At 35.9% G+C, this 27500-nt stretch overlaps 1 protein-coding gene across 1 annotated transcript in view; it reads left to right on the top strand.

Annotated features, from left to right (window-relative positions):
* ndst1a (N-deacetylase/N-sulfotransferase (heparan glucosaminyl) 1a) overlaps positions 1-27500 on the top strand; it is a 63090-nt gene that overhangs the window by 11112 nt on the left and 24478 nt on the right. Inside the window, 3 exon segments of the mRNA XM_056471920.1 lie at positions 19940-20726; positions 24101-24229; positions 25933-26259. Coding sequence (XP_056327895.1) covers positions 20217-20726; positions 24101-24229; positions 25933-26259 — 966 coding nt within the window. The 5' untranslated portion in view covers positions 19940-20216.

Raw genomic sequence — 27500 nt, 5'->3', positions numbered from 1 at the left:
TGAAAGAGTATTACAAAAGCTAAACAGTGTATTTTGTGGCACCATGGCATAAATGGTATGAAAGTTTTTTATATTATTCATGCAATATATAGTTAAAGTCAGAATTATTAGCCCTCCTGAATTATTAACCCCCTGTATATTTTTTGTTCCCTAATTTCTGTTTAACGGAAAGAAGATTTTTGCAACACATTTATAAACAACATCATTTCTAATAACTGATTTCTTTTATCTTTGCCATGATGACAGTATAATAGTTGACTATAGGTATTTTTCAAGGTACTAGCATTCAGCTTAAAGTGTCTACATTGTTCTGTAGACAATCTAATTATTAAAAGAATGTTTAGGGGGCTATAAATATTAACCTGAAAATGGCTTTAAAAAATTAAAACTGCTTTTATTCTAGACAAAATAAACCAAATAAGACTTTCTGTAGAAGAAAAAATATTATAGGAAATACTTTTTTGTTTATTTCAATTTTTTATTGGGTTTTCCTCAACATTAAAACAAGACATTTAAACATTTGAACATCACATTAAGACAAAACAATTCCAGAACAACATACAAAACTTAATAATAAATTATGAAAGTAAATAATAAAAAAATAACAACAGTAAAAAAAATTCATTGAATAAAAATAATAATAAAAAAATAACAACAGTAAAAAAAAATCAATGAATAAAAATAATAATAAAAAAATAACAACAGTAAAAAAAAATTCAATGAATAAAAATAATAATAAAAAAATAACAACAGTAAAAAAATTCAATGAATAAAAATTATAATAAAAAAATAACAACAGTAAAAAAATTCAATGAATAAAAATTATAATAAAAAAATAACAACAGTAAAAAAAAATCAATGAATAAAAATAATAATAAAAAAATAACAACAGTAAAAAAAAATTCAATGAATAAAAATAATAATAAAAAAATAACAACAGTGAAAAAATTCAATGAATAAAAATTATAATAAAAAAATAACAACAGTAAAAAAAATTCAATGAATAAAAATTATAATAAAAAAATAACAACAGTAAAAAAAATTCAATGAAAAAAATTATAAAAAATATCAACAGTAAAAAAAATTATTGAATAAAAATAATAATAATAAAAATAACAACAGTAAAAAAAATCAATGAATAAAAATAATAATAAAAAAATATATAAATTTTAAAAAATGAAAAAGGGTATAATATAGAGTACAATTATTTACGTAAAATATCAACAGTAATTTATGTTTAACCTTGATGTTTTATTTAACTTCTATTCTGCTTATAGGAAATACTGTGAAAAATCCCTTGTTCTGAAAAAAAAAATTCACAGTAGGGCGAATTATTTAGCCTTCTACTGAATATTGTCATATTGCACAGCCCTACAGGAGATCTTGATACAATTAGGTTTGAATGGCTCATACGTGAAAATAAATTGGGTCAAAATGTGTCTCCTCTGCAGTGTTTGAATATTTCTGCAGGTCTTTTTCCCCGAGACTGTGTGTGTGTATGTATGTTGGTCCTGCTCTCAGAGGTGTCAGACCACACTGGCGTTTTTGGGGTCGTGTTACATCATCTGACCCGTTAGGAGCTTTTATATTTAGGTGAGGGGTCAGAGTCAGTGTGTGTGAGCCGATCTCGTTACGCACGAGCCCGTGAAACACACACCTCTGCTGTGATTTAAAGAGGTTCATCGCTCCTGCTGAGCTGCAGTAAATATCAGCATGAGCCTCGAGCTTTTATTGGTGATACATGGATAAAACTTTAGTGCAGAGTTTACTTTAAGACATTTTTTAACTCCGGAAACGCTTGTAAATTTGAAAACTAACATTGACAGGGAGTTTTTGAAGTGGAAAGACAAGTAGTAAAACATACGACAAACAGTTTTCGTTTATTTACAATATTTTAACCTCATTGAGATCGCAAAAGAATGAAAGATTGCTAGAAAACGAAAGTTGGATCTGCTTTGTTTTATGAAATATCAGCTTTGTCCCAGATTTCTCTCTTAAATTTGCTTTAGAGGTTTGGTTTGAATTAAACAAACTGGTGTGATTGTTCTGTTAGTGTGTATTGCATTGGAAAGATTTGTCCACTTAAAAACTCAAGACACAAAAACAACCTCATATTCCTGCAGTTTGCCTAGAATATGAATACAGCACAGACCAGAGACATCTAACATATTGGTTTACAATCCTGGTCCTCTAGCTTCTTCACAATTTCTATGTCTCTCTCAGGATTGGGTTACATGTTACTGTAATTAAACTACTTATTCCTGACAATAAGTCACTTAATAAGTTAAAGGGCACATAGTTGACCTCTTTTTTATGATTTAATATTAATATTATGGTTCTTCTGAGTGTGCCAGTTTAGGTTCAGTTTAAAACACAATTCAGATTTGTTTATTATAATGTGTTAAAAAGTGTCATGTTGGGGGCGTGTCCACAGGTCGCTGATTTAGGGGTGTGTTGCTTGTTGTACATGTACGACTCGGACACAGACCAAGCAGAGAGTACAAAATCATGTGTGTCTTTGTACAGTTTTACAGCCAACTGTGTGGTAGTTTCAAGTGCCGAGCTTCTACACAGAAACTAATAACCACGCACACTGAATTAACTTTGACTGAGGCACCGGATGCGCCGCTCGAAGCCGCGACACGGCACACCAGACACACTCTGTGGCGCGGCAGAGACATGAAGTGTCCCGAATCGTCGCGCCACGCATTTTTGAATTCTAAACATAGGTTTCTGCAGCGGTCCGCGGCGCCCAGCCGTCGACTTGAGTGTACCCTGATAGAAACCGATGTTTAGAATTCTAAAACGCATGCTAGTTAAGATCACAGGGAGCTTCTGGGATCGCGAGAAATGCAAACGGCTGAAGTATAAGGTAGACTCAATGAGAAGTACACATGTTTGCAAACCTACCTAAAGATACAACCAATAATTCCGATTAGAGTGATAATGTGGAGAATATTGATCTTGTGTTGAGCCCAATGAGCCTTGCATCTAAAAATAGAGCTAGGGTGTTCCTTTAGTGATATCGCTTCGACTCACGCTGAAAATGGCGGACGTGAATCAACAAACTGAGGATATGATGACGCGCCTGTCAATCAATATTGGTGGGCGGGGGGACCGCACTGCTACATAAAGTTGCGGTCGATTTGAAAACCGCTCCAATTGGTCCACCGTTTTTTATGTTGTTAAATTGAAAAAAAAGCACTGGGTGTGCTTATATCACCCCAATATGATGGTCTATACACCATACATGCACATATGTCTGTCCAAACAGCTTGAAAAGTAGATTTTTTACTATAGGTGCTCTTTAAGTAAGGGATTATTTTTATTTATTTATTTTTGGTAATTTTACTACAATTACTTATAAATTTATCCCAGGCTCATTCTGAAAACGTACCTCTATATACATTTCTGGACACTGCGAAATATGTCCCGGGGGTAGGTTTTTTTTTTGCAGTTTTTGTTTTCGCAAATTCATGAGAGGCCGCTGTGTACGCTTTTTGAGATCTCAAATTTGTGTCGCAAGTGCCATTCGCGCCTTCTGTTCTCGTGTAAACCCACCAGAGGCTGCTGTTAACTGACAGTTTGACTGACTGACTGACTGACCGATCGACTGACCCACCCTCCTCCTTCCCTAAACCCAACCAATTTTATTGATTGACCCGCCCACCCACTTCCCTAAACCCAACCAACAAATTTCAAAAGCAATCCAGAAAAAGAAAAGCCCTCGTCTGATTTTTACCACATTTTCAGATTTTACCACATTCTCACCCTGTTATTTACTTGTTTATTAAATTTTTGGGATTCTGTTTTTGTCTTACCCACTTTCTGGAACTGTTCTTCACCGGACTCAAACCCCTTCGTCATGGTCAACTACTCTCTGCGTCTCAAGTTCGCCGACGTACATGGTGATCTAACAGGACAAACTGGTTACAGTGGGAAAGCTGTCCATACAAAGGTCAGCTGGTAACCGTAAAAAAGGAACGGCGTCACACCGCCCCATAGCATTCACTTAAAAAATTAAATACAGCCATACGTACTTCTGGCTACATAATTCACAGTCTCCAGAAACATATATAGGGCTACGTATTCAGAATGAGCCTATGTTGCGTAATTTACTTGCAGTTCAACAGTTCTGTATAAATAAATTCAGAGTAGTTGATTGTGTGTTTTGAAAAATATATTTTGCAGAAAAAATCTGGTTTTCTAACCAAAAAGGAAGTTACTTTCATCAAGATGATCGGACATGCTTGAAAAACTCCATCTGCAGGCTGTGTTCTTCATCCCTGCACTCATTAGTGACTTTCCCTTCTCTATTCCCTGAATACTAACAGAGTTTCACGATCTAGCAGTTGCCACAGTCAGAAAATCTGACTGGTGTGACCCATCCTGATGTCTACAACAAGAAATAATCTTTAAATATATTCTTGAATTAAGTCAGCAATTAGTTAATGTCAATGTAGTGTAAATCAACATATATTCTTTGTTTTTCTGCTCCTAAAGCATTTGCAATCATTGTTGAGCTTTCATTTAATACTTATTTAATGTTTCAGTGAGTGTGGTGTGCTTTTGTGAGTGTATCTGTGTGTACTTGACTTTTTCACACAAAAAAGATTACAATTAGAGCTAATACTTTCATGATAGCTGAAGCTAAGTATATCATTTCATAGGCAGAGAAAGTCAAACATAAGTACATTTACATTACATTTAGTCATTTAGCCATTTAGTCATTTAGCAGACGCTTTTATCCAAAGTGACTTACAAATAAGTCTTTTTAAGATAATATTTTCAAGACAAAATGTCCCTAAATACACATATAAACATTAATATTGATTTAATTAGTGGTTATTCAAAACTTGTTTATTCAAGTTTGTGAAAACGAATAGGTTTATCTAGAAAGATGGAAAATGTACCCACAATTCCCCCATAATGAAAGTCTCTGAAGCGTTTGCAGTGGTTGGAGTTTGTTTGTAGTTGCTCTTGTCGACTTCCATGTATAATTGAGCTCTTTGAATAATAGATGAGCAATATTACAACACCTTCTCTCTCCATCCAGCATGTTCATTTGACCTGTGGTAAATTGCGCCCTTGTGTTTTGCGGTGGTGAGTGTGTTTTGTTCAGTAATGGTGTGGGGTTTTCACTTCTAGGTCATTTTTGCATCTCGGCGATTCGGTTTTCAGCACCTAATTATGTCTACGAAGCTGTTGTTCAGCTCAAACGCAGCGCTTCTGCTGGTAACGAGGGTGAAATCAATCATTTACAGTCAGCACGTGTGATTAAGCATTCCTTCGTCTCAGCGGGACTCATTATCTCATATTAAACAGCTCGTCTCTGCTCCGGTCATTACATTGCAGCTCTGGCTTTAATGGCCCTTATACTCTTCGTTAAGGGTTCGACTTTTGAGGAGAGATTGACTGATTTCTTGGGTGGCTGTTTAATTGCATAGATAAAAACGCATGCATGTACAGTATGTGAGTGCAGTGTATATACTGTTGATCTTGGTTGACCTGACTGCACTGTGTAAAAATGCTGGGTTCCATACAAATCGATTTGTGCTGGGACAACATGAAGGAATTAAGTTTACAAATTTAAGTTTATTGAACAAACACTACCTGACAAAAGTCTTGTCGCCGATCCAAGTTTTAGGAACAACAAATAATAACTTGATTTCTAGTTGATCATTTGGTATTAACAGTGGCTTATATGAAAGTCAAAGGCCTCTAGATTACGCTTATTTGACCAAAATAAAATATGATCATGCCTTGATATATAATTATTTAGTTAGGACAGTAAGGTCTGACTTTGCTTAACAGAAATAATGTCCAGTATAGAATATGAAGTCATGCTGCAGTGGAAACAGAATGAATATTGTGTCTGACTTCATCATGAGCTTGGAGGACTGCATCCATACATCTCTGCAATGACTCAAATCACTTATTAATAAAGTCATCTGGAATGGCAAAGAAAGCGTTCCTGCAGGACTCCCAGAGTTCATCAAGATTCTTTGGATTCATCTTCAATGCCTCCCCCTTCATTTTACCCCAGACATGCTCAATAATGTTCATCTCTGGTGACTGGGCTGGCCAATCCTGGAGCACCTTCTTTGCTTTGAGGAACTTTGATGTGGAGGCTGAAGTATGAGAAGGAGCGCTATCCTGCTGAAGAATTTGCCCTCTCCTGTGGTTTGTAATGTAATGGGCAGCACAAATGTCTTGATATCTCAGGCTGTTGATGTTGACATCCACTCTGCAGATCTCTCACATGCCCCATATTGAATGTAACCCCAAAACCATGATTTTTCCTTTCCTTTTAACCAAACTTGACAGATTTTGTGAGAATCTTAGCTCCATGCAGGTTCCAGTAGGTCTTCTGCAGTATTTGTGATGATTGGGATGCAGTTCAAATGATGAATCAGCGGAAAAATCGACCTTCTGCCATTTTTCCAAATGATCAACTAGAAGTCAAGTTATTATTTGTTGCTCCTGCACCTGGGATAGATCACAAGACTTTTGTCAGGCAGTGTAAAAGTTGTCCCCCCCAAAAAAACTCAATTATAGTGTTGTTTCAGCTCAATTTAATAATTATTTTGAAATAACAGCAAATGTTATTTTTTTGAGTGTGTAAAGACCTGCAATATTTGTGTCTGACCAGTGGGGCGCTGTAAGAAAGAACTTATTGTCATTGTACATTAAGCTTGGTACACTCAAAAAAATTTTTTTTTTGCTGCTCGTTAAAACTTATTTAAAACGAGCTTAAACAACACAATTCTGAAGATTTTTGGGAGGAAACCTAAACAAATTTGGTTTGTGAAAGGTCCTGTGAAGTGCTTTGAAATGTGCATTTTTATTCGATGTTTGACGTAATGTCAACTGGAACATGAAGAGAGCGCAGGACAGAGTAGCTCCTCCCCTTTTAAAAAAACAGCCAATAGTGTTTTGCTTTATCATCGCCTGTAAGAGCGATTGAGCTCAAACCAAGCGGCAACCTCCCGCTCTCTCTCGGGAAGCCAATACGGAAGTAACTGAAACTGTAATTCATCAAAATTCCGCTAGTCCTGGCTCCATAATAGAGCAAGTGGCAATTGAGCCCACTGTTAGAATGGCCAACTTTACAGCAGAAAAAAAGGTGTTTACAGCCTGGTACAAAGAACGATTTTGGTTCATATAGCTATTATTACCCTCCATGACAACTGTGAGGGGGGTGAATTTTTTTATAACTCATCCATTTCCTTTATTTTAGGTTATATTAAGTTTGCATAATTAAGGGCGTGGCCACTTGAGTGACAGCTAGGTCTCGCTGGTCGCCGTCACTTCACCTCAGCTGAATCCGGCAGATTAGCCACTAATCTCGGCATATTCATCGTATTTTTGTTCTGTTTTATGTGGCTTTACACAGTCAGCTGCCTTTTGGACTTATTTCTTACAATTATCACATGATATGGGATGCTGTGTGCACTTAATTGTGCTTACAAACCATTCACGTGGCCTCCGTTTCCCATGTGAGTAAAGTTATATACTTGTATACCATCTCTATAAATGTATTTGTTTTATTTAAGATCATTTATCATTAATATTTTTCTTTAGACCCGTAAAGCACTCCAGATTGTGACAGATTGATTAGCTGTAGACTATAAAACAGTCATATGAAGCGTTGTCATACAGTGTTATGCTGGAGTTCATCAATAGTCCTGCATTTACTAACACAGACTATATTTGAAGTGTTTGGAAGTAATTTGTGTTTTCCTCCTGTAGAAAAACGTCATAAGAACAATGTTTAGTGGCTCAATGTATTACTACAGTGTTTTAATAGTCTAAACACTTTATTGATATAGTGTACAGCCAAGCACATGAGGTCAGAACACAAACGAGTCGCAGGTAATAAAGTATCAAGCGTTTCTCCCAAAGTAAAGTCTGTCTGCCAGGTCTAAGCAAAGTGCCAGCAGGCGTCGGTAGCTCCGCCCACTCTCCGCCTCTTTGGCCTTGTTTGGTATCCCGCCGTGGGTGCGATGATGCGCGAACAAAATGGCGACGGTTGGCCGCGCCTACTTGTAGCTTCTTTTGCAGTGTTCAGAAACCTATGGGTGACGTCACGGATGCTCCGTCCATATATTTTACAGTCTATGGCTCAAACGCATCAAATGAGAAGCGTCTTGAAGGGGGCGAGGCATCAAGAGGTCAGAGAGCATTTGATTGGTCACGATTTGATGATAAATTGAAGTATGGTGAAAAAAAACATTGATCCATTCAGACGGAAGAGACAAACTACAAGCCTTACATGTTTATATCTTCTAAACACGAATTTTGATGCTGTTTTGGAGCCACACTAGCTTATAGATATCCTTAAAACTAACAAAACTGATACTAATATCTAAAAAACTTCATTTTTATTTCATGGGACCTTTAACTTCATTTGTATCGGAACAACGTGAATGAATTGTGTGGAACCCCGCATTTTTTACAGTGTACACACGAAACCGACGCCAGACAACTAATGCGATGAAACCCAACTGTGTTCTCTTTGTGTTCCTTCTTGACTTGAAATGTTTACTTGCTACATCACTACATCACACTCGCACTCTAATTTATTGCTGAATAACCAATCAGAGCACTCTTTTTCAGCTAATGGTCGACACCGATTCGACATGCTGAAACAGGTCAGCAAGCTAATAAGACAACAACTAATAAATAGGTCATCACGAGATAAATATGCAGGGCTCGCAAAATCATTTGTTTCAGTCGGGTTACCAAAATTTATCTACACCATGCCCGGCGGCTATCTATCTCTAGATAACCTGCCAGGCATGGTGTTGAAAGTGATGGTGAAGGTTACAGACAGGAAAGCATTGGGAGCAGGGAGAGGACCTCGAGCTGGGAATCGAACTCGGGTCACTGTGAGCACCACAGTGCTACATTATATGTTGGCACACGTAACCACTAGGGTATTGGTGCTGACTTATTGTTATTATTAGTTATAATTATAGTTCTTAGAGAAAAAATTTCAGTATTGGCAGTTCACATTTAGCAAAAAATAGGAATCGCCTATAGAATTGCAATCGGTGCATCTCTAGAGACTTAATTGCCAGGTTTATTGTGTGATGATAAATGCATTTGATGATTTTATTTGGCCTCATAATCATATAAATAATGTATATATAATTTAGTTTAGCCTGTGAACAGTGGGTTAGATTTAATATTAGACCATACTTTCAATCAAAAATAATTCTTCCCACTTTACCTTCAGATCATCTGTGTCTTAAATGCACTATATGATCTGAATGCTCCTCTGACTGCAGGTCTGATTGAGGTGTGTGATTGTCATCTGTCCTGACAGCTGCTGAATGATTTATGGCTCAGTTTGTTTTTGTCTGTCTGCTCTGGGATCAGACTCCATCTGCAGGCTGTGTTCGCCATCCCTGGACTCATTAGTGACTTTCCCTTCACTATTCCCTGAATAATGACCGAGTTTCACGACCGAGCAATTACCACAGTCTGAAAATCTGACCGGTGTGTCCCGCTGCAGCATCAGACACCATCCTGATATCTAAAGCGAGAGTTTATCTTTTAACATGTTCTTGAATCTTATATGACATTTTTGGTGCTCTACTCAGGAAGTCAGTACTCTTACAGTTTTTCAAGGCTACTCTGCTACTGTAAAGCTTGAAACATGATCAATACATGATTTGATTGTAATGGAATAATGTGCACCTTTTGTAATGCTGCTTTGAAACAATAATTAATGCGAAAAGCACTATACAAGTAAACCTGAGTTGAATAAATGGAAAGATTAAAAAGAAATAAATGTTTTTCATTAGTGAATGTTTAAATATGATTGTGCAATATAGTGAACAACTATTATTATCGCAATCGTTTATATGCAGTACAGTGGTCCCTCGTTATTCGCGGGAGTTACGTTCTCAAAATAACCCACCATAAGCGAAATCTGCGAAGTAGTCAGCTTTATTTTTTACTATTATTATAGACATTTAATGGCTGTAACACCCCTCACTACACACTTTATACACTTTTCTCAGACAGGCATTACCATTTTCACACGTTTCTCTCTTGTTTAAACATTCTCAAAGTTCAACCCTTCGTAGAAAAATAAGTCCAGTATTATAGAATGAAACCAAAGATCAAAACCATCTTCATTGGCACGTAACTTTTACCTTCCTTAACTTATTGTGTGATGATTAGCATCTTCCTCTGCCTTTTGGGTGCCTTTAGCGGTGCAAAATTGTTTGTCGATATTGTGGGGAGAAAACATGCAAACACACAGTACAGCATGTCAGAGTCACACTGCTAGCGGTCGAAGATTTATGTAAATTTGAGACTGTCCTCGCTGCAACCTGCAGCTTGATGACGTAGTTGACCAGGTCCGCTACATAGTTGACGATCGCCTACACCTCCCCCTACCCTAAACCCAACCGTCACAGTAGCATGGGCGCTACCTTAGTGGGTGGTACAAGGTCCACTACGTAGTTGCTGATCACCTACACCTCCCCCTACTCTAAACCCAACCGTTACAGTAGCATGGGCGCTACCTTAGTGTGCGGTACAAGTTCCACTATGTAGTTGGCGATTGCCTACACCTCCGCCTACCCTAAACTCAACCATCACAGTAGCATGGATGCTACCTTAGTTGGCGGTACAAGTTCCACTATGTAGTTGACGATCGCCTACACCTTCCCCTACCCTAAACTCAACCGTCACAGTAGCATGGATGCTACCTTAGTTGGCGGTACAAGTTCCACTATGTAGTTGACGATCGCCTACACCTCCCCCTACCCTAAACCTAACCGTTACAGTAGCATGGACGCTACCTTAGTGTGCGGTACAAGTTCCACTATGTAGTTGGCGATTGCCTACACCTCCCCCTACCCTAAACTCAACCATCACAGTAGCATGGATGCTACCTTAGTTGGCGGTACAAGTTCCACTATGTAGTTGACGATCGCCTACACCTCCCCCTACCCTAAACTCAACCGTCACAGTAGTATGGACGCTACCTTAGTGGGCAGTACAAGGTCCACTGCGTAGTTGCTGATCACCTTCACCTCCCCCCATACTAAGCACCAACCGTCACAGTAGCATGGACGCTACCTTAGTGGGCAGTACAAGTTCCACTATGTAGTTGACGATCGCCCACACCTCCCCCTACCCTAAACTTAATCGTCACAGTAGCATGGACGCTACCTTAGTGTGCGGTACAAGTTCCACTATGTAGTTGACGATCGCCTACACCTCCCCATACCCTAAACACAACCATCACAGTAGCATGGGCGCTACCTTAGTGGGCGGTACAAGGTTCGCTTCATAGTTGGCGAGGACATCTTGGTAAATTTGGCAAGCTGAACGCATTCTGTACTGTACAGGAGACACGGCACAAAGGAAATTGATTGACAGTGGTCTATATCCAATCAGGACGCAGAACACAAAACGCTGTAGAAAAAAAAAGCTTGTCAAATTTCCTGAAAAAAATCTGCGAAACGGTGAGGCCACAAAACCTGAACTGCGTTATAGCAAGGGACATTTGTACGTTAAACACTGAGAAGTGCTACATTCCATTATGTACTAAGCATAGGTTGTTTATCCAAATTTGACCAATTAATTATGACCTTACTATTGTTAAACCTGTGAAAACTGGATTAAAACATCTCTTCTTTAAATTCTATTGGTCTCAGCTGTTTAAATAAAGTGTTGATTAAAAGAATGTGGCCTGAAATAAAAACTCGGCACCCAGAGGAAACCCACGCCAACACGGGGAGAACATGAACTCCACACAGAAATGTCAATTGGCCCAGCCGGGACAGGAACCAGCGACCTTCTTGCTGTGAGGCGACAGTGCTAACCACTGAGCCACCATGCCACCCCAAAATTCAAGTTAAGAAGTTCAAATGCCCAAATTCTACAATTTTTAATGGCATGTAATATTCAGTTTTATTAAATTACAACTTTTAATAATTCAAATGAACACAATTCAAATTCAGATTGTTTTGGCATGTTTTAAGCTCCATATTTTTCTAGCCCTAGCTTGCATGACTGTAATAAGAACTAAATATATTACGGTAAGAATCAAACTCCAGCCCATGCACCAGGAATAACACCTTCTCAAAGCAACTGAAGTGATTATCGACTTTGTCTCTCAGTTTTGATTGCGATTGAAGTCTTGATTGCGATTGCTGCTAAACGCTGCCCTCAACGATTCCTCTCTCGCTCTCTTTTGTGTTCAGAGCAAACCCTCAAACCCCAAAGCTGCCAAAACGTGATAAATGAGCGGCCGTTCTGCCCTTCAGGTCTCTCATCTGCGTCTCCAGGGTGTCTGCGCTGTTTGTTCCTGTAACACATCCAATGAAATAACCCAGTGTGTGTGTTTAATGAGGGTCGATGGTTCGTGTGTGAGGTGTGTTGTACATGGCCTGAGGTGTTGCTGTTAATTTTCTCATCATGGATCTGTCAGTGGTGATTGTGTTTCCCTGCTGATGTCTGATGACCTCGTCCTCTTGGGTTCAGTCTTTTATACACTTCAGACTTCATCATAAAAGGCTTTAAAGTGATGAACCTGTCACAGTCAGAATGGTGTTCCCAGAATCAGGTCATGAGGAAGGATATGAGTTACTTATAAATCACTGTATAAAAGGAAAGGATTAAGCATGTTTGAGAACAGAGAAGAGCAGTGACTGAAGCACAAATTAGGTTTTATTAGGACTCTGGGTTGCTATTTTCCTTGTTTTCAGCTTTAAGGAACTGCTGTATCAATTCTGCTGTGTTCGGGGTTAATTTTGCTGCATGAAAATTGCTGTCTGAGTGCTGAATATATACAGGGAAGGAACTGGATGTTGCTGAAGGAGCTGATATAAATGTCATTCAATCTGTCATGCATCTGTCCCATAAAGAAATCAGATATATGGCGTTATATGCAAATTACATACAGGTATATGACATGCAAGTTCATATTTGGATTTCAGAGCTTGCAAAATCCACACAGAAATGCCAACTAGCCCAGCTGGGACTCGAACCAGTGACCTTCTTGCTGTGAGGTGATAGTGCTAACCACTGAGCCACCATGTTACTTATATTTGGATTCCACATATCTAAAATAAATGCCATGTATGCAACATATATGACACACACATTGGCAGCACGGTGGCGCAGTGGGTAGCACGATCGCCTCACTGCAAGAAGGTCACTGGTTCGAGCCCTGGGTTTGTCAGTTGGCTTTTCTATGTGGAGTTTGCATGTTCTCCCCATGTCAGCGTGGGTTTTCTCCAGGTGCTCCGATTTCCCCTACAGTCCAAACACATGCGCTGTAGGTGAATTGATTAAGCTAAATTGGCTGTAGTGTATGTGTGTCAATGTAAGTTTGTTCTGGAAGGGTTAGGGTTAGGGTTAAAACATATGCTGTATACGTAATAATAAATAATTATTTCAAAAAGTTTTCAGTTTGCGTTTTTGGGCCAAGTGCAACCAGCATGGGTAAATTCACTTGTATTCCGTTCAAACTAGTATCTTGAAAAATATCTAGTCAAATATTATTCACTGTCATCATGGCAAAGATAAAAGAAATCAGTTATTAGAAATGAGTTATTAAAACTATTATGTTTAGAAATCTTCTCTCCGTTAAACAGAAATTGGGGAAAAATATAAAAGAATTCAATTTTAGCAGGAATATTTCTGAATAATTCTGACTTCAACTGTATATATGTAGTACATATATATGGGCAATATCACACGAGTAGCAGTGCGATATGGCTGTATATCAGCACTGGTGGGAGGCTTGCATTAGCTCGAGGCCACAGGCTGAGTGCCTTAGTGTCCCACTAGTGAAGATATACAGCCATATCGCACTGCTACTCGTGTGATATTGCCCATATATATGCTACTAGTGTGATATAACGTTTTTACAACAGTTCAAGGGAATAATCGTGTACATAAAAAGGAAAATCAAACATGAGTCTCAAAACCCCTTTTTTAAGAGCTACTTTCTTCCACCATTCATTATATCTGCAGCTGACGTCAGAACAGCAGAAACCGTTGCCAGTTCACAAACGTCCCTTAAGAGCTAGTATTTGAATGATTCTCTAGCGTAATGTCTAAAGTGATACAAAACAGGTGATTTTGCTCACATTTTAAGATTATAAGGCTGAACAACATGAAATGCCATCAGTCTACAGAGATTTCCTAGTATTTCTCTGTTGCAATCGGGAGATCACAATAATTAAATCAGAAAAAACCAAAGCAAAGCAAATACTACCATATTACTATGGTATAAATACAGCACGACAACATACTGTACAAAAGAGAGAGATCTACATAGAATGTCACTTACCTGTTTTATAATGATTTGATCAGCTGTACTTTGAAATGACAAACGGAGTTATTCTCCTCTAAGGGCTTATTATGCGGTCCCTGTTGCCATCTTGTGGCGGAAAGTCAACCATCTTTGCTCTGCTCAGTATGACAGGCTGATGGATGCCAATACGCTATATCTCGGAAATTATAAATATTTAAAATAGGCACTATCCTTGTAAATAAACTGCATAGTTGCAATCTAAACAACTACATTCTCACCTAAAAAAGCCTCAAAAGTACATTATGTTGTCCAACAGCTGCAATATTTGTCAATATTTGTCTATTGATCTGCTGTCACTCTATGTAGGCAGAGTAATACAGAAGGGTGACGAGGCTGTACGAGTGCTGCTATTGCAGAATATCACATGGCTATCAGCCAATCAGATTGGAGAAGCAGACAGAACTGTTGTATAAATAAATAAATATATATATATATATATATATATATATATATATATATATATATGTGTGTGTGTGTGTGTGTATGTATGTATGTATGTATGTATGTATGTAATACATATATATATACATTAGGGCTGTCAAAATTAGCGCATTAACGCATGTGATTAATTTTAAATATTTAACATATTAATAAATATTTAAATATTATAAAAAATAACGCAAATAAAGCAGTTGCAGTTTATTTTTTATTTCCTGTTGTGTTCCTTTAGAAGGAAAGTTTCAGTATAACGTAATTAATGTCGCATTACCAGGCTATCCTGCGTTTCCTCCAGAGTTTCATTTTTAGTTTTTAGACTTTAACTGCAGTTCAGCAGTTCACTCTCATTCAGCATATTTTCATTCAGGATGTTTTAATGGAATTTGTTACCTCATGGCAAATGGAAAGAAAAACCTCCACATTTCGGGACTCGCGTGATCCTTTAAGGTAATCAAAAATCGCTGCTTACATGATAGACTCTTAATCAGTATTAGCTTAATCATAAAAGCGGAGTATTGGTGTCCATGTAAATGTACTGTAGTGTAAGTGGCAGATGAAGTCGTAAGCTGTCGAAGACAGCCCTATTCTCTGCCTTTAAGCTACTTTCATAAGCCCTCACATTTCAAAAGTTTGACATGTTTCCCCCCTACACGCAACTTTTGTAAAGCGTCTGCTTCACGTTGCTGTGTCAGAATCCTTGCTTGTAAAATACAGCCATACTTTAGAACGCTTGGTTTAAGCAAATTTGATGAACACGATCGTACATGTTGATGAATCTGAAGGGATCCCTCACTCACCGGGTCCGCTGTACTGCTTGCGCTGTCTGTGTGTGTGTTTGTAGTCCACTTAGAATCCAACATGGAAATCATTTTTGTTTGTTATTGGCATTGATTGTTTTGAAATTCAAATGGCACTTAAATGCCTATGTTTTTATTTCTTTAATAAATACGGCGTTTCTTGATTAATCATGATTAATTACAAAAAAAGAGTGATTAAATACGTTAATTTTTTAATCATTTGACAACCCTAATATATATATATATATATATATATATATATATTTTTTTTTTTTTTTTTTTTTTTTTTTAAATATATATATATATATATAGATATATGTGTGTGTGTATATATATATATATATATATATATATATATATATATATATATATATATATATATATATATGTGTGTGTGTATATATGTGTGTGTGTATATATATGTGTGTGTATATATATGTGTGTGTATATATATATGTGTATATATATATGTGTATATATATATGTGTATGTATATATATGTATATATATATATATATATATATATATATATATATATATATATATATATATATATATATATAGACTTGTCTCCAGTCCTTGAAGTTAATGTAGAATTCTCATTCACAGTCTTAAAATTTTAATCAAGATCTATAATTTACATTGTGAGTATCAGAGTTCTCATCAGGAGTTCCTCCTCCTCTGCAGTGTTCAGTTTTCTGCTCAGGTTTAGTCAGAATCCCGCAGCGCCTGAATGTGGGCCGGCTGAGCGTCTCATTCTCTCACAGCATTTCTATGAAGAGGGAGCGGTTGCTGCGCAGCATCGTTTGTTAGTGTCATTGAGGGACTGCCTGAGGATTCCTGGTGACCCCGAGGGTTCGGCCGGCCTCCTCTCACAATGGGCCGACCCGTTCCAGAGTCCCAGCACTGCTTTTGTTGCTGCACTCATATATCAAACGCTTTCTGCTGCCAGAGGCTCCAACAATGACTCTCAAACACTCACATCAAAGAGCCAGCGCAGTTCTGTGAGTTCAGCAAAATGAGAACAAACACTTCTGCTCTCATCCAATCTCTCTGTGTGTGTGTGCTTGTTTCTTGTATGTGACAAAAATCCTAATTTGCCTATGTAATTTACACTGTCCAAAAGTAGACGTCAATTAACAGATTCCTATAGTTTGTGATTGATGGTTGTTTTCAGTTTATTTTAGACATTGTTCTCTGCTTCAACAACTTTTAATGATGAAAACTTACAGTAACAGAAGTTTAGGGAAGGGATTTTTTTAATGGACCATTTTAGTAGATTGAAATATTAAATTGTAATGGCTGTTTGGTTTTTGTACCGTAATTTATGAATTGGATTTGCATATTTTTTAATTGTTTTGAATTTATGAATTGAATTTGTGTATTTACGAATCGTGTTTTTAAATTACAAATTGGATTTGTGTATTTAAAAATTGTGTTTTGAATTCATGAATAAAATTAATGTATTTTTGAATCATGTTTTGAATTTGCGAATTAGATTTGTGTATTTTTAATGATGTTTTGAATTTGCGAATTGGATTTGTGTATTTATAAATTGTGTTTTGAATTCACAAATTGGATTTGTGTATTTGCGAATCGTGTTTTGAATTTGCTAATCGTACGTGTGTATTTTTGAATCGTGTTTTGAATTTGCAAATTGGATTTTGAACTTACGAATCAGATTTATGTATTTACGAACTGCGTTTTGAAATTACGAATCAGATTTATGTATTTACGAACTGCGTTTTGAAATTACGAATCAGATTTGTGTATTTACGAACTGTGTTTTTAAATTACGAGTTGGATTTGTGTATTTGCTAATTGGATTTTGAACTTGCAAATTGGATTTGTGTATTTACGAATCGTGTTTTGAATTTGCGAATTGGATTTGTGTATTTAAGAACTGCGTTTGAAATTCTGAATTGGTTTTGTGTATTTACGAATCGTGTTTTGAATTTGCGAATTGGATTTGTGTATTTTTTTTAATCATGTTTTGAATTTGCAAATTGGATTTGTATATTTTTTTAATCATGTTTTGAATGTGCAATTTGGATTTGTGTATTTTTAAACGTGTTTTGAATTTGCAAATTGGATTTTGAACTTGCGAATTGGATTTGTGTATTTTCGAACTGCGTTTTGAAATTACGAGTTGGATTTGTGTATTTTCGAACTGCGTTTTGAAATTACAAATCGTATTTATGTATTTACGAACTGCGTTTTGAAATTCCGAATTGGATTTGTGTATTTACGAATCGCGTTTTGAATTTGCGAATTGGATTTGTGTATTTTTTTAATCGTGTTTTGAATTTGCAAATTGGATTTGTGTATTTTTAAACGTGTTTTGAATTTGCAAATTGGATTTTGAACTTGCGAATTGGATTTGTGTATTTTCGAACTGTGTTTTGAAATTACGAGTTGGATTTGTGTATTTTCGAACTGCGTTTTAAAATTACAAATCGTATTTATGTATTTACGAACTGCGTTTTGAAATTACGAGTTGGATTTGTGTATTCACGAACTGTGTTTTGAAATTGCAAATGGGGATTTATGTATTTACGAATCATGTTTTGAACGAACCTGTTGGATTTTGTAAATGTGAATTTGGTTTTAGGTGTATAAATTATATTTTGTAAATGTATCATTTTTGAGACTGATCTGGCTCCATAATAAACCTCTGAATTAGTGCATGATTCTGATGCGTTTTTACTTCCATAGAGTATCAGGACACAATCTCATGGCTCTCTTGAATCATGTCCAAAGACGGTGTGAAATCTATGCAAATTCAGCCCAAATTGTTTGTGAGACGCTGTGAGAGGCGACCTGCGGATTCAGAGACGCTTCTGTCCTGCTGTGTGTTTCTGAATTTACAGAGCCAATGATCTGACTGTGATATGCGTGCATGTGTGTGTGTGTTTCTTTCCTCTACTCACACATACACACACACACCTTTGATTTCTCCACTGGCAGTATAGAAACTGATGACACAAAAATGCTTGTTGTTTTTCTGCTTGTCTGTTTGGTTTATTGGTAATCAATTTGGCATTATAAACGGAACGGAAGTCGTTCATTTTTGTCATGCTGTAGTAGTAATGTGTAGTGTTATTGTTACACACAAAAATCTGGCCATCGAATGCTGCAATTTACAGAGAATGTATTTTAGATATAAAATACTGTAATGAATACTGAAATACTGTGTAACGAATAACTATTGTTTGAAAATAATTTTATGCTCTGTTGTTCAGCTAACGGAGAGGAAAACTGTTTGTTTATTTCTTTATTATTTTTTGATTATATGTAACAGTAAGAACATTAGTTTGTTGTAAGATTATTATTTGAATGTTATCATTATTAAGAGTATTAATAGTTGAAATTTTGAACAAGATAGTAAATATTATAATTTCACTGTATAATATTTTTATTCTTTTTAATCAATATTTAAATTTTTATTTTTGTTGTTGTTGTTGTTGTTGTTGTTGTTATTATTAGTGGAAGTAGTATAAATATTTAAAAAACAAATATTAACACTTGTAATATAATTTCAATTTAATATAAAATGGATAATAATAACAACAATAATAATATTAATGATGATAATAATAATAATAAAATAATAATTGTTGTTGTTGTTGTTATAATAATGGGTTGTTGGTGGAATTATTAATATATACTAAACATATTATTACTATTATTACTAAATATAACTATATACTACTATAAACTAATAATGATAATAGCAATAATAATAGTAATGATAATATAACAACATCAGATAGTTTATTATACTTTAATATAATTATATTAGATAGAATTATATAATTAGACTAAATGTTGTTATAAACTAAATACACAATATTGCTTTAATTTACTGTAGAATAAAAAATATCTTACAATAATAATTTAATAATTGTATTTATTTTTACAGTACAACTCTTCAGTGCACTGCTGTAATTAAACAGCAGATTTGCTAATCAATTAAACCATAATTGTGGTATGTTTTGTTCAGCCTAAATTAAAAATAGCTCCATAGTTCACAACACAATTTTTCCTGATTACATTATGCTGTTGTTATAATTAAACTAAATACAAAATATTACTGTAATTTACTGTAGAATAAGAAAATCCGACAATAATAATATTTAATAATTTGACTTATTTTTACAGTACAACTGTACAGTGTGAAGCTGCAGTTAAATAGCAAATTTACAAAATCAAATGAACCATAATTGTGTTTTTAAAAACTTTTTAAGATTAACTGTTGACCCTTAATTAAAAATAGTTTCATATTTTGCAACACTATTTTTGATTTTTCCATGTAAACACTTTTTCCTGACTCTTCATATTTATGATGTTTCAGATCTCCACTGGGAAACCATCGTAATGATTACCTGTCAATCACAGCAGACCCCGCCCCTGTCAGCTACCTGTGACCAAAGACCAGAGTCAAAGTGAGCAAGTGGGTGGAACCAGTCGCATGACAGACAGCAGGGACGTCCAATCAAATTCAGAGCGCCGTATCTCCTCTCCGCTTCAGCGATGGTCACATAAATGCACAGAAACATTCCTGTATCGTCAACATGTAGCTTAATCTTCAGTTTTCCTAATAGCCGTTTGATTATTAATTTATTAGTGTGATGCTCTGCGTTTTCCGCCTGCGCCGTCTCGTTCGCCAGGTGCCGCTACAGACCAGCTTCCTCTTCCTCTTCCTCCTCTGCGTCCTCAGCGTTTTCCTCTCCTCATATTTCCTGTATTCCGTCAAGCGAGAGCTTGAACCGTCAGCCACAGCAGGACATGCTTCCGGTGACCTCTACATGACCTCTTCTCGAACCCTCCCCTTTGTGGGCGGGACGTTTTCCTCCGATGGCTCGCGGACGGATCCAGTGGTGCTGGTGTTCGTGGAGAGCCAGTATTCCCATCTGGGACAGGAGATCGTGGCCATCCTGGAGTCGGCACGGTTTCGGTATCGGACAGAGATTTCGCCGGGAAAAGGAGACATGCCTACTTTGATGGAGGGACGGAGGGGACGCTTTATTCTCATCGTGTACGAAAACATCCTGAAGTATGTGAACATGGACGCCTGGAACAGGGAGCTGCTGGACAGATACTGCATCGAGTTCGGAGTAGGAATTATCGGCTTCTTTAAGGTGAGAATTATGGAGTCAGATAAGTCTCAAAAATAATACGTTTACAAAATATAATTCATACATCCACAACACAATTACAAAACTCAATACATACTGTAAGTTCAAAACACAATTCGTAAACACACAAATACAATTCGTAAATACAAAACACGAATCAAAATTGCACATTTGTCGAAAATATTTACTTGCGAATTGACGAGTTGTGTGTTGTATTCATGAATTGTTTTGAATTTACAATTGTGCTGTGCATGTATGAATTTTTTTTTTGTAAATGTATTATTTTTTGCCACTGATCTGGCTCCATAGTATTTAAATATTCTTAGGAAGCAAATATATATTTTAAATTATGATTTTTATATGTTTATTTAAACATCAGGGCCACGAAACCCCCCTGTTTCAACAGGGGGTTTTCACACCTCTAGTTTGGAAAAAGTCAGGAAAGTGGGTGTGTCTAGCTCTGTTTAGGTGGGAGTGTCGGGGGAGGGAAAGAGGGAAGGTTTTGCATAAAAATGGGAGTTTCCGTTTGGGCATGCGCTGATTTTCACAGAGGCAAAACAAACACACAGACGCAGGGGAGAAAGACAGTGACTGTGTTTACATGGACAACAGCAATCGAATTATTTGCCAATTCATTAATTTGTCGACTTTAATTGCAGTCTGGCACTTTCACTTTCATTCAGGAACAGTTTATGCATGCCCCCCGTGACAAACCAGATATTGCATACGAGGAACTGCTGGAAGAGTCTAGTTTTAATGGAATGTTTGATACCGCATGCCGTATGGGAAAAAAAACCTCCACATTTCTTGGTAACTTAGATGCACTCGGTAGGTAGCGTCAGAAAGCCGTGTGTGTATATTATCCTGTCACAAAATGCGGCGAAAATTCTACACGACGGTAAAAGTTTGATTAAGGTGTTTACATGTTTACACTCGGAGAGCAGCATTTATAGCGGATCTTTCGGTCTATAATATTGTCGTGATATTAACATACTGTAAACTTAGTAACTAAATAATTTTGACTAAAGTATGTCTTTAAAAACTGAAAGAGTAGAGCTGACGATACGAACTAACTTTGCCATCTGAAAAACAAACAAAGACTACTGATCGCTTACTTACCAAATCTGTAGAGACAGGACAATCAACACCAACTGGAGCCGTGTCATATTTAAAAGTAGATGAGCAGCAAATATGGATTTCACCATTTCCAGATGCAAAAAGCTCTCGGGTAAAAAATTATCCATGCAAATGTATTTCTGTGGCGTGTCAATGTAATCCAGATGTGAGTCCAGCTGCGCTCTCATAGCGCGGAAATGAAAACAAAACCTTCATTGCAGCACATTTAAAAACGCAACACTGACGACCCATGTCTCCAAACAATTCTTTTTCTTCTACTTGTTTTGGCAACACAACGTGGCATCTCTCTGCCTTCTGAAACCTGTAACAGGTCTTCGAAGCTATCATGCATATTACCGAAGTTGCACCACATACACAATAGAGCGCGCTGATTGGTTTAAACCATGTCTTTCTCATGAATTAATGCTGCACACTCAAAGACGTCACAATACACTCGCAGGTACAGACGTCCACTCTCCACAATCTGATCGCCGTGACGCCGCTTCAATAATTCGTTTCAAACCGGAAGAACGAATTTGCTCGAAGTAACGCAAAAACAACCAATTTTCACTTTTTTTGTGAAATATATGTGTCCTAATAGCGTTTATAGCAGCGTGGGACACATATATAACTGTCAACAGCTCAAAAAATGTGTTTTGTGACCCTTTAAACATAAATTCCCATTCTGGATCATTAAACAATGAGTTTTGCCATATTCTATTATTCTATAATCTGTTATTTTAATTTGAGAAGTGTTATTTAAAACAATAAAATAGAGAGATGTATAAGAATCAGAATCAGTTTTATTGCCAAGTGTGCTTCACACACACAAGGAATTTGTTTTGGCTTCAGAAGCTTCCAGTGTACATAAAGTGACAAGTGACAACACAAAATAATCTGAAAAAATAAAATAATAATAATAAAAAATGATGAACATTAAACAGATGCGGTTAGTGAAGAAACCTGGATGTTGAGTTGTATGTACAGATTGTTATAAATATACAGGTTATAAGGTGCTGTGTACAAGTGCGAATAAGGAAAGTATTGCATTGTATATTGATATAAGGTGCTGTGTACAAGTGCGTATGAGAAAGTATTGCACATATTTATTGCACAGTAGGGGAATATTTAACTGTTCATAAGGTAGACAGCCTGAGGAAAGAAACTTTTCCTGTGTCTGGCTGTTTTTGTGCTTGGTGCTTTGAAGCGCCGACCAGACGGTAGCAGTTCAAACAGGTAGTGTGCTGGGTGTGAGGCGTCCAGAGTGATTTTGCGAGCCCTTTTACTCACTCTGGAAGAGTACAGTTCTTGAAGTGTAGGAAGGGTTGTGCCAGTGATTCGTTCAGCAGTCCGAACTATCTGTAGTCTACGGAGGTCGGTTTTGGCAGCTGAGCCGAACCAGACGGTGATTGAAGTGCAGAGGATGGATTGGATGACAGCTGAGTAGAACTGTACGAGTAGCTCCTGTGGCAGGTTGAACTTCCTCAGCTGACGAAGGAAGTACAGTCTCTGCTGGGCTTTCTTCACAATAGAGTCTATGTGAATGTCCCACTTCAGATCCTGAGAGATGGTGGTGCCCAGGAACCTGAATGACTCTACTGCAGCCACAGTGCTGTTCATGATGGTGAGTGGGGGGAGTGCAGGGGGGTTTCTCCTGAAGTCCACTATCATCTCCACTGTTTTGAGCGTGTTCAGCTCCAGGTTGTTGTATCTGCTAACAAAAACAGTGCAAACACTGGAGAGCCCCACACCGAAGCGGCCATCCACGGCGCAATCTTGATGAGGTTTTTTCTTGTATTTAGTGTCTTCATTGTGCATAAAATCACTTCTGTAAATGTAATTGGATGCAAACATCAACAAGGAACATCCCCAATATATATATATATATATATATATATATATATATATATATATATATATATATATATATATATATATATATATATATATATATATATATATATATAGTATGTCTCTGTTATGTAAGGAATCAAGTCATTGATGTTAGATTTTGTTTTTCTCTTGCTCTATATACTGTAGATGTGTTTGTATATTCTGTATAAATCAAAGGAATTTTGTTTTGTTGTAAATAGCACGAGTGCAGTTGGGATATTAATTATAATTTTTTTTTCAATGACTATATTACCAATAAAGGCCCAGCAGAACTGTTGTGCATCTCTACACTGCAGTGTTTTTTTTTCTGAATGAAATCTCTTGTGTGTTTGTCATTTTGTCTGATGTCACTTCCTGTCTGTGGCCAGGCCAACGAGAACAGTCTGTCGAGCGCGCAGCTGAAAGGCTTCCCTCTGTTCCTGCGCTCCAACCTGGGCCTGAAGGACTGCAGCGTCAACCCCAAATCCCCATTACTGCACATCACACGAGCACAGCAGGTCAGCACAGCAGATGAGTCTGATCCAGCATTTTACTGTCTCAATCACTTTTTTATTTATTTATTTGTTGTTTTATTCTATTTAATTTATTTATCAACAACAATCATAACTTAATACTTGTGATCCTGTACTACAAAAACTAGTCTTATGTTTTATTTTATTTTATTTTATTTTATTTTATTAAATTTTTTTTGCCTGGGAAATTTTTATTTTATTTTATTTTATTTTATTTTATTTTATTTTATTTTATTTTATTTTATTTTATTTTATTTTATTTTATTTTATTTTATTTTATTTTATTTTATTTTATTTTATTTTATTTGCCTGGGTAAAAATCTATTTTATTTTATTTTATTTTATTTGCCTGGGTAAAATTTTATTTTATTTTATTTTATTTTATTTTATTTTATTTTATTTTATTTTATTTTATTTTATTTTATTTTATTTTATTTTATTTTTTTATTTGCCTGGGAAATTTTTATTTTATTGTATTTTATTTTTTTATTTTATTTTATTTTATTTTATTTTATTTTATTTTATTTTATTTTATTTTATTTTATTTTATTTTATTTTATTTTATTTTTTTATTTGCCTGGGAAATTTTTATTTTATTTTATTTTATTTTATTTTATTTTATTTTATTTTATTTTATTTTCCTGGGTAAAAATGTATTTTATTTTATTTTTTTGCAATTCATTTAGTTAATTCAACAATCATAACTTAATATTTGTGATCATGTACTACAAAAACTATTGTAGTCTTATGTTTTTGTTTTATTTTATTTTATTTTATTTTATTTTTTTGTTTTAGTCAAGATTGTTTTTTTTTAATTAATGACAAAATTTCATTAGAATATTAAGCAAAGATCATAATCTATAAGTATATTTCCTAAATATATTTCCTGCTGTAAATATATCAGAATATATTAGTAACTAGCATTGGTTCTTCATTTAGACAACTTAAATGTAGATTTTCTTAATATTTAGTTTTCCTCTGATTCCTGATATCCAAATAGTTGTATTTCAGCCAAATATTGTTCATAATAACAAAGAAAATATCAATATAAAGCTTATTTATTCAGCATTTTGCTGTATAGTTCGAAATTTTCTAAATAGCAATGTCATTGACCTTAAAAATATAATAGGAAATATTGTGGAAAAATATCCTTGCTCTATTAAAAATCCCTTTTGGAAACATTAAGAGGGTTAATGTTTTATATCTCCAAGAAAAGGACTACTCATTCATTCATTCATTCATTCATTCATTCATTCATTCATTTTCTTTCAGCTTAGTCCCTTTATACATCAAGGGTCACCACAGCGGAATGAACTGCCAACTATTCCAGCATATGATTTACACAGCCCTTCCAGCTGCAACCCAGTACTGGGAAACACCCATACACTCTCATTATCCCACACACACACACACACACACACACACACATACACACACATACACTATGGTCAATTTAGTTTATTCAATTCACCTATAGAGCATGTGTTTGGACTGTGGGGGAAACCGGAGCACCACACAGAAATGCCAACTGACCCAGCTGGAACTCGAACCAGTGACTTTTTTGCAGTGAGGTGACAGGGCTAACCACTGAGCCACTGTGTCGCAGAAGAGGACCACTTTATATATAAAATTATTAGATAGCCATCCTGTGAAATTTTAATAGGTTTTCTATTTTATATTTTTATCAGGTCAGTGGTCCTCTTCCCGGGGATGACTGGACCGTCTTCCAGTCCAACCACTCCAGCTATGAGCCGGTTGTGCTGGCGAGAGCTCGTTCAGTGGACTCTCGTCTGCACACCACTGTGCTCCAGGATCTGGGGCTCCACGACGGCATCCAGAGGGTCTTATTCGGACACAACCTCTCCTTCTGGATACACAAGCTGGTGTTTGTGGATGCCGTCTCCTTCCTGACCTCTAAAAGACTATCTCTGTCCCTGGAGCGCTTCATCCTGGTGGACATCGACGATATATTTGTGGGAAAGGAAGGGACTCGGATGAAGGTGGCAGATGTGGAGGTGCATATCTATCTATCTATCTATCTATCTATCTATCTATCTATCTATCTATCTATCTATCTATCTATCTATCTATCTATCTATCTATCTATCTATCTATCTATCTATCTATCTATCTATCTATCTATCTATCTATCTATCTATCTATCTATCTATCTATCTATCTATCTATCTATCTATCTATCTATCTATCTATCTATCTATCTATCTATCTATCTATCTATCTATCTATCTATCTATCTATCTATCTATCTATCTATCTATCTATCTATCTATCTATCTATCTATCTATCTATCTATCTATCTATCTATCTATCTATCTATCTATCTATCTATCTATCTATCCTTTTTCAAACTGTTTTAATCTATCTATCTATCTATCTATCTATCTATCTATCTATCTATCTATCTATCTATCTATCTATCTATCTATCTATCTATCTATCTATCTATCTATCTATCTATCTATCTATCTATCTATCTATCTATCTATCTATCTATCTATCTATCTATCTATCTATCTATCTATCTATCTATCTGTTAAGCTAGTAGATGAGTCACTTGTAGCTAACTACTCCCAACACCATCCATCCATCCATCCATCCATCCATCCACCTACCTACCTACCTACCTTATTGTTCTATCTATAGGTCCGTCTATCTATCTGTCTGTCCGTCTGTCTTATGATCTATTGATTGTTCGTTGGTTCATTCTATCGTTCTATCTATCGTTTGTTCTGTCTGTTATTTGTTCTATTGTTCCTTCTATCATTTGTTCTATTGTTTGTTATATCATTAATTCTATTGTTCATTTGTTCTATCGTTCATTTCTTCCATTGTTTATTTGTTCTATTGTTTGTTCGTTCTATTGTTTGTTATATCATTCATTCTATTGTTCATTTGTTCTATTGTTTATTTGTTGTATTGTTTGTTCTTTCTATTGTTTGTTTCTTTCATCATTCATTCGTTGTATCGTTTGTTCGTTTGTTCTTTTGTTCGTTCTATCATTCGTTTGCACTATCGTTCTATCTATCAGTCATTCTGTTATTCGTTTTATCGCTCATTCGTACTATCGTTTGTTCTGTCGTTTGTTCATTGTATCGTTGTTCATTTGTTTGTTCTATTTTTTGTTTGTTTATTCTATTGTTTGTTTATTCATTCTATCAATTGTTCTATCATTCTTTCTATCTTTTGTTCTATCGTTAATTTGATCCATTGTTCATTCTATCATTTGTTCATTCT

This window comes from Danio aesculapii, chromosome 14 (assembly GCF_903798145.1).
Source record: "Danio aesculapii chromosome 14, fDanAes4.1, whole genome shotgun sequence".
Lineage (NCBI taxonomy): Eukaryota > Metazoa > Chordata > Actinopteri > Cypriniformes > Danionidae > Danio > Danio aesculapii.
Note: the sequence above shows the minus strand (reverse complement) of the source record. Positions and strands in the feature narration are given on the sequence as shown.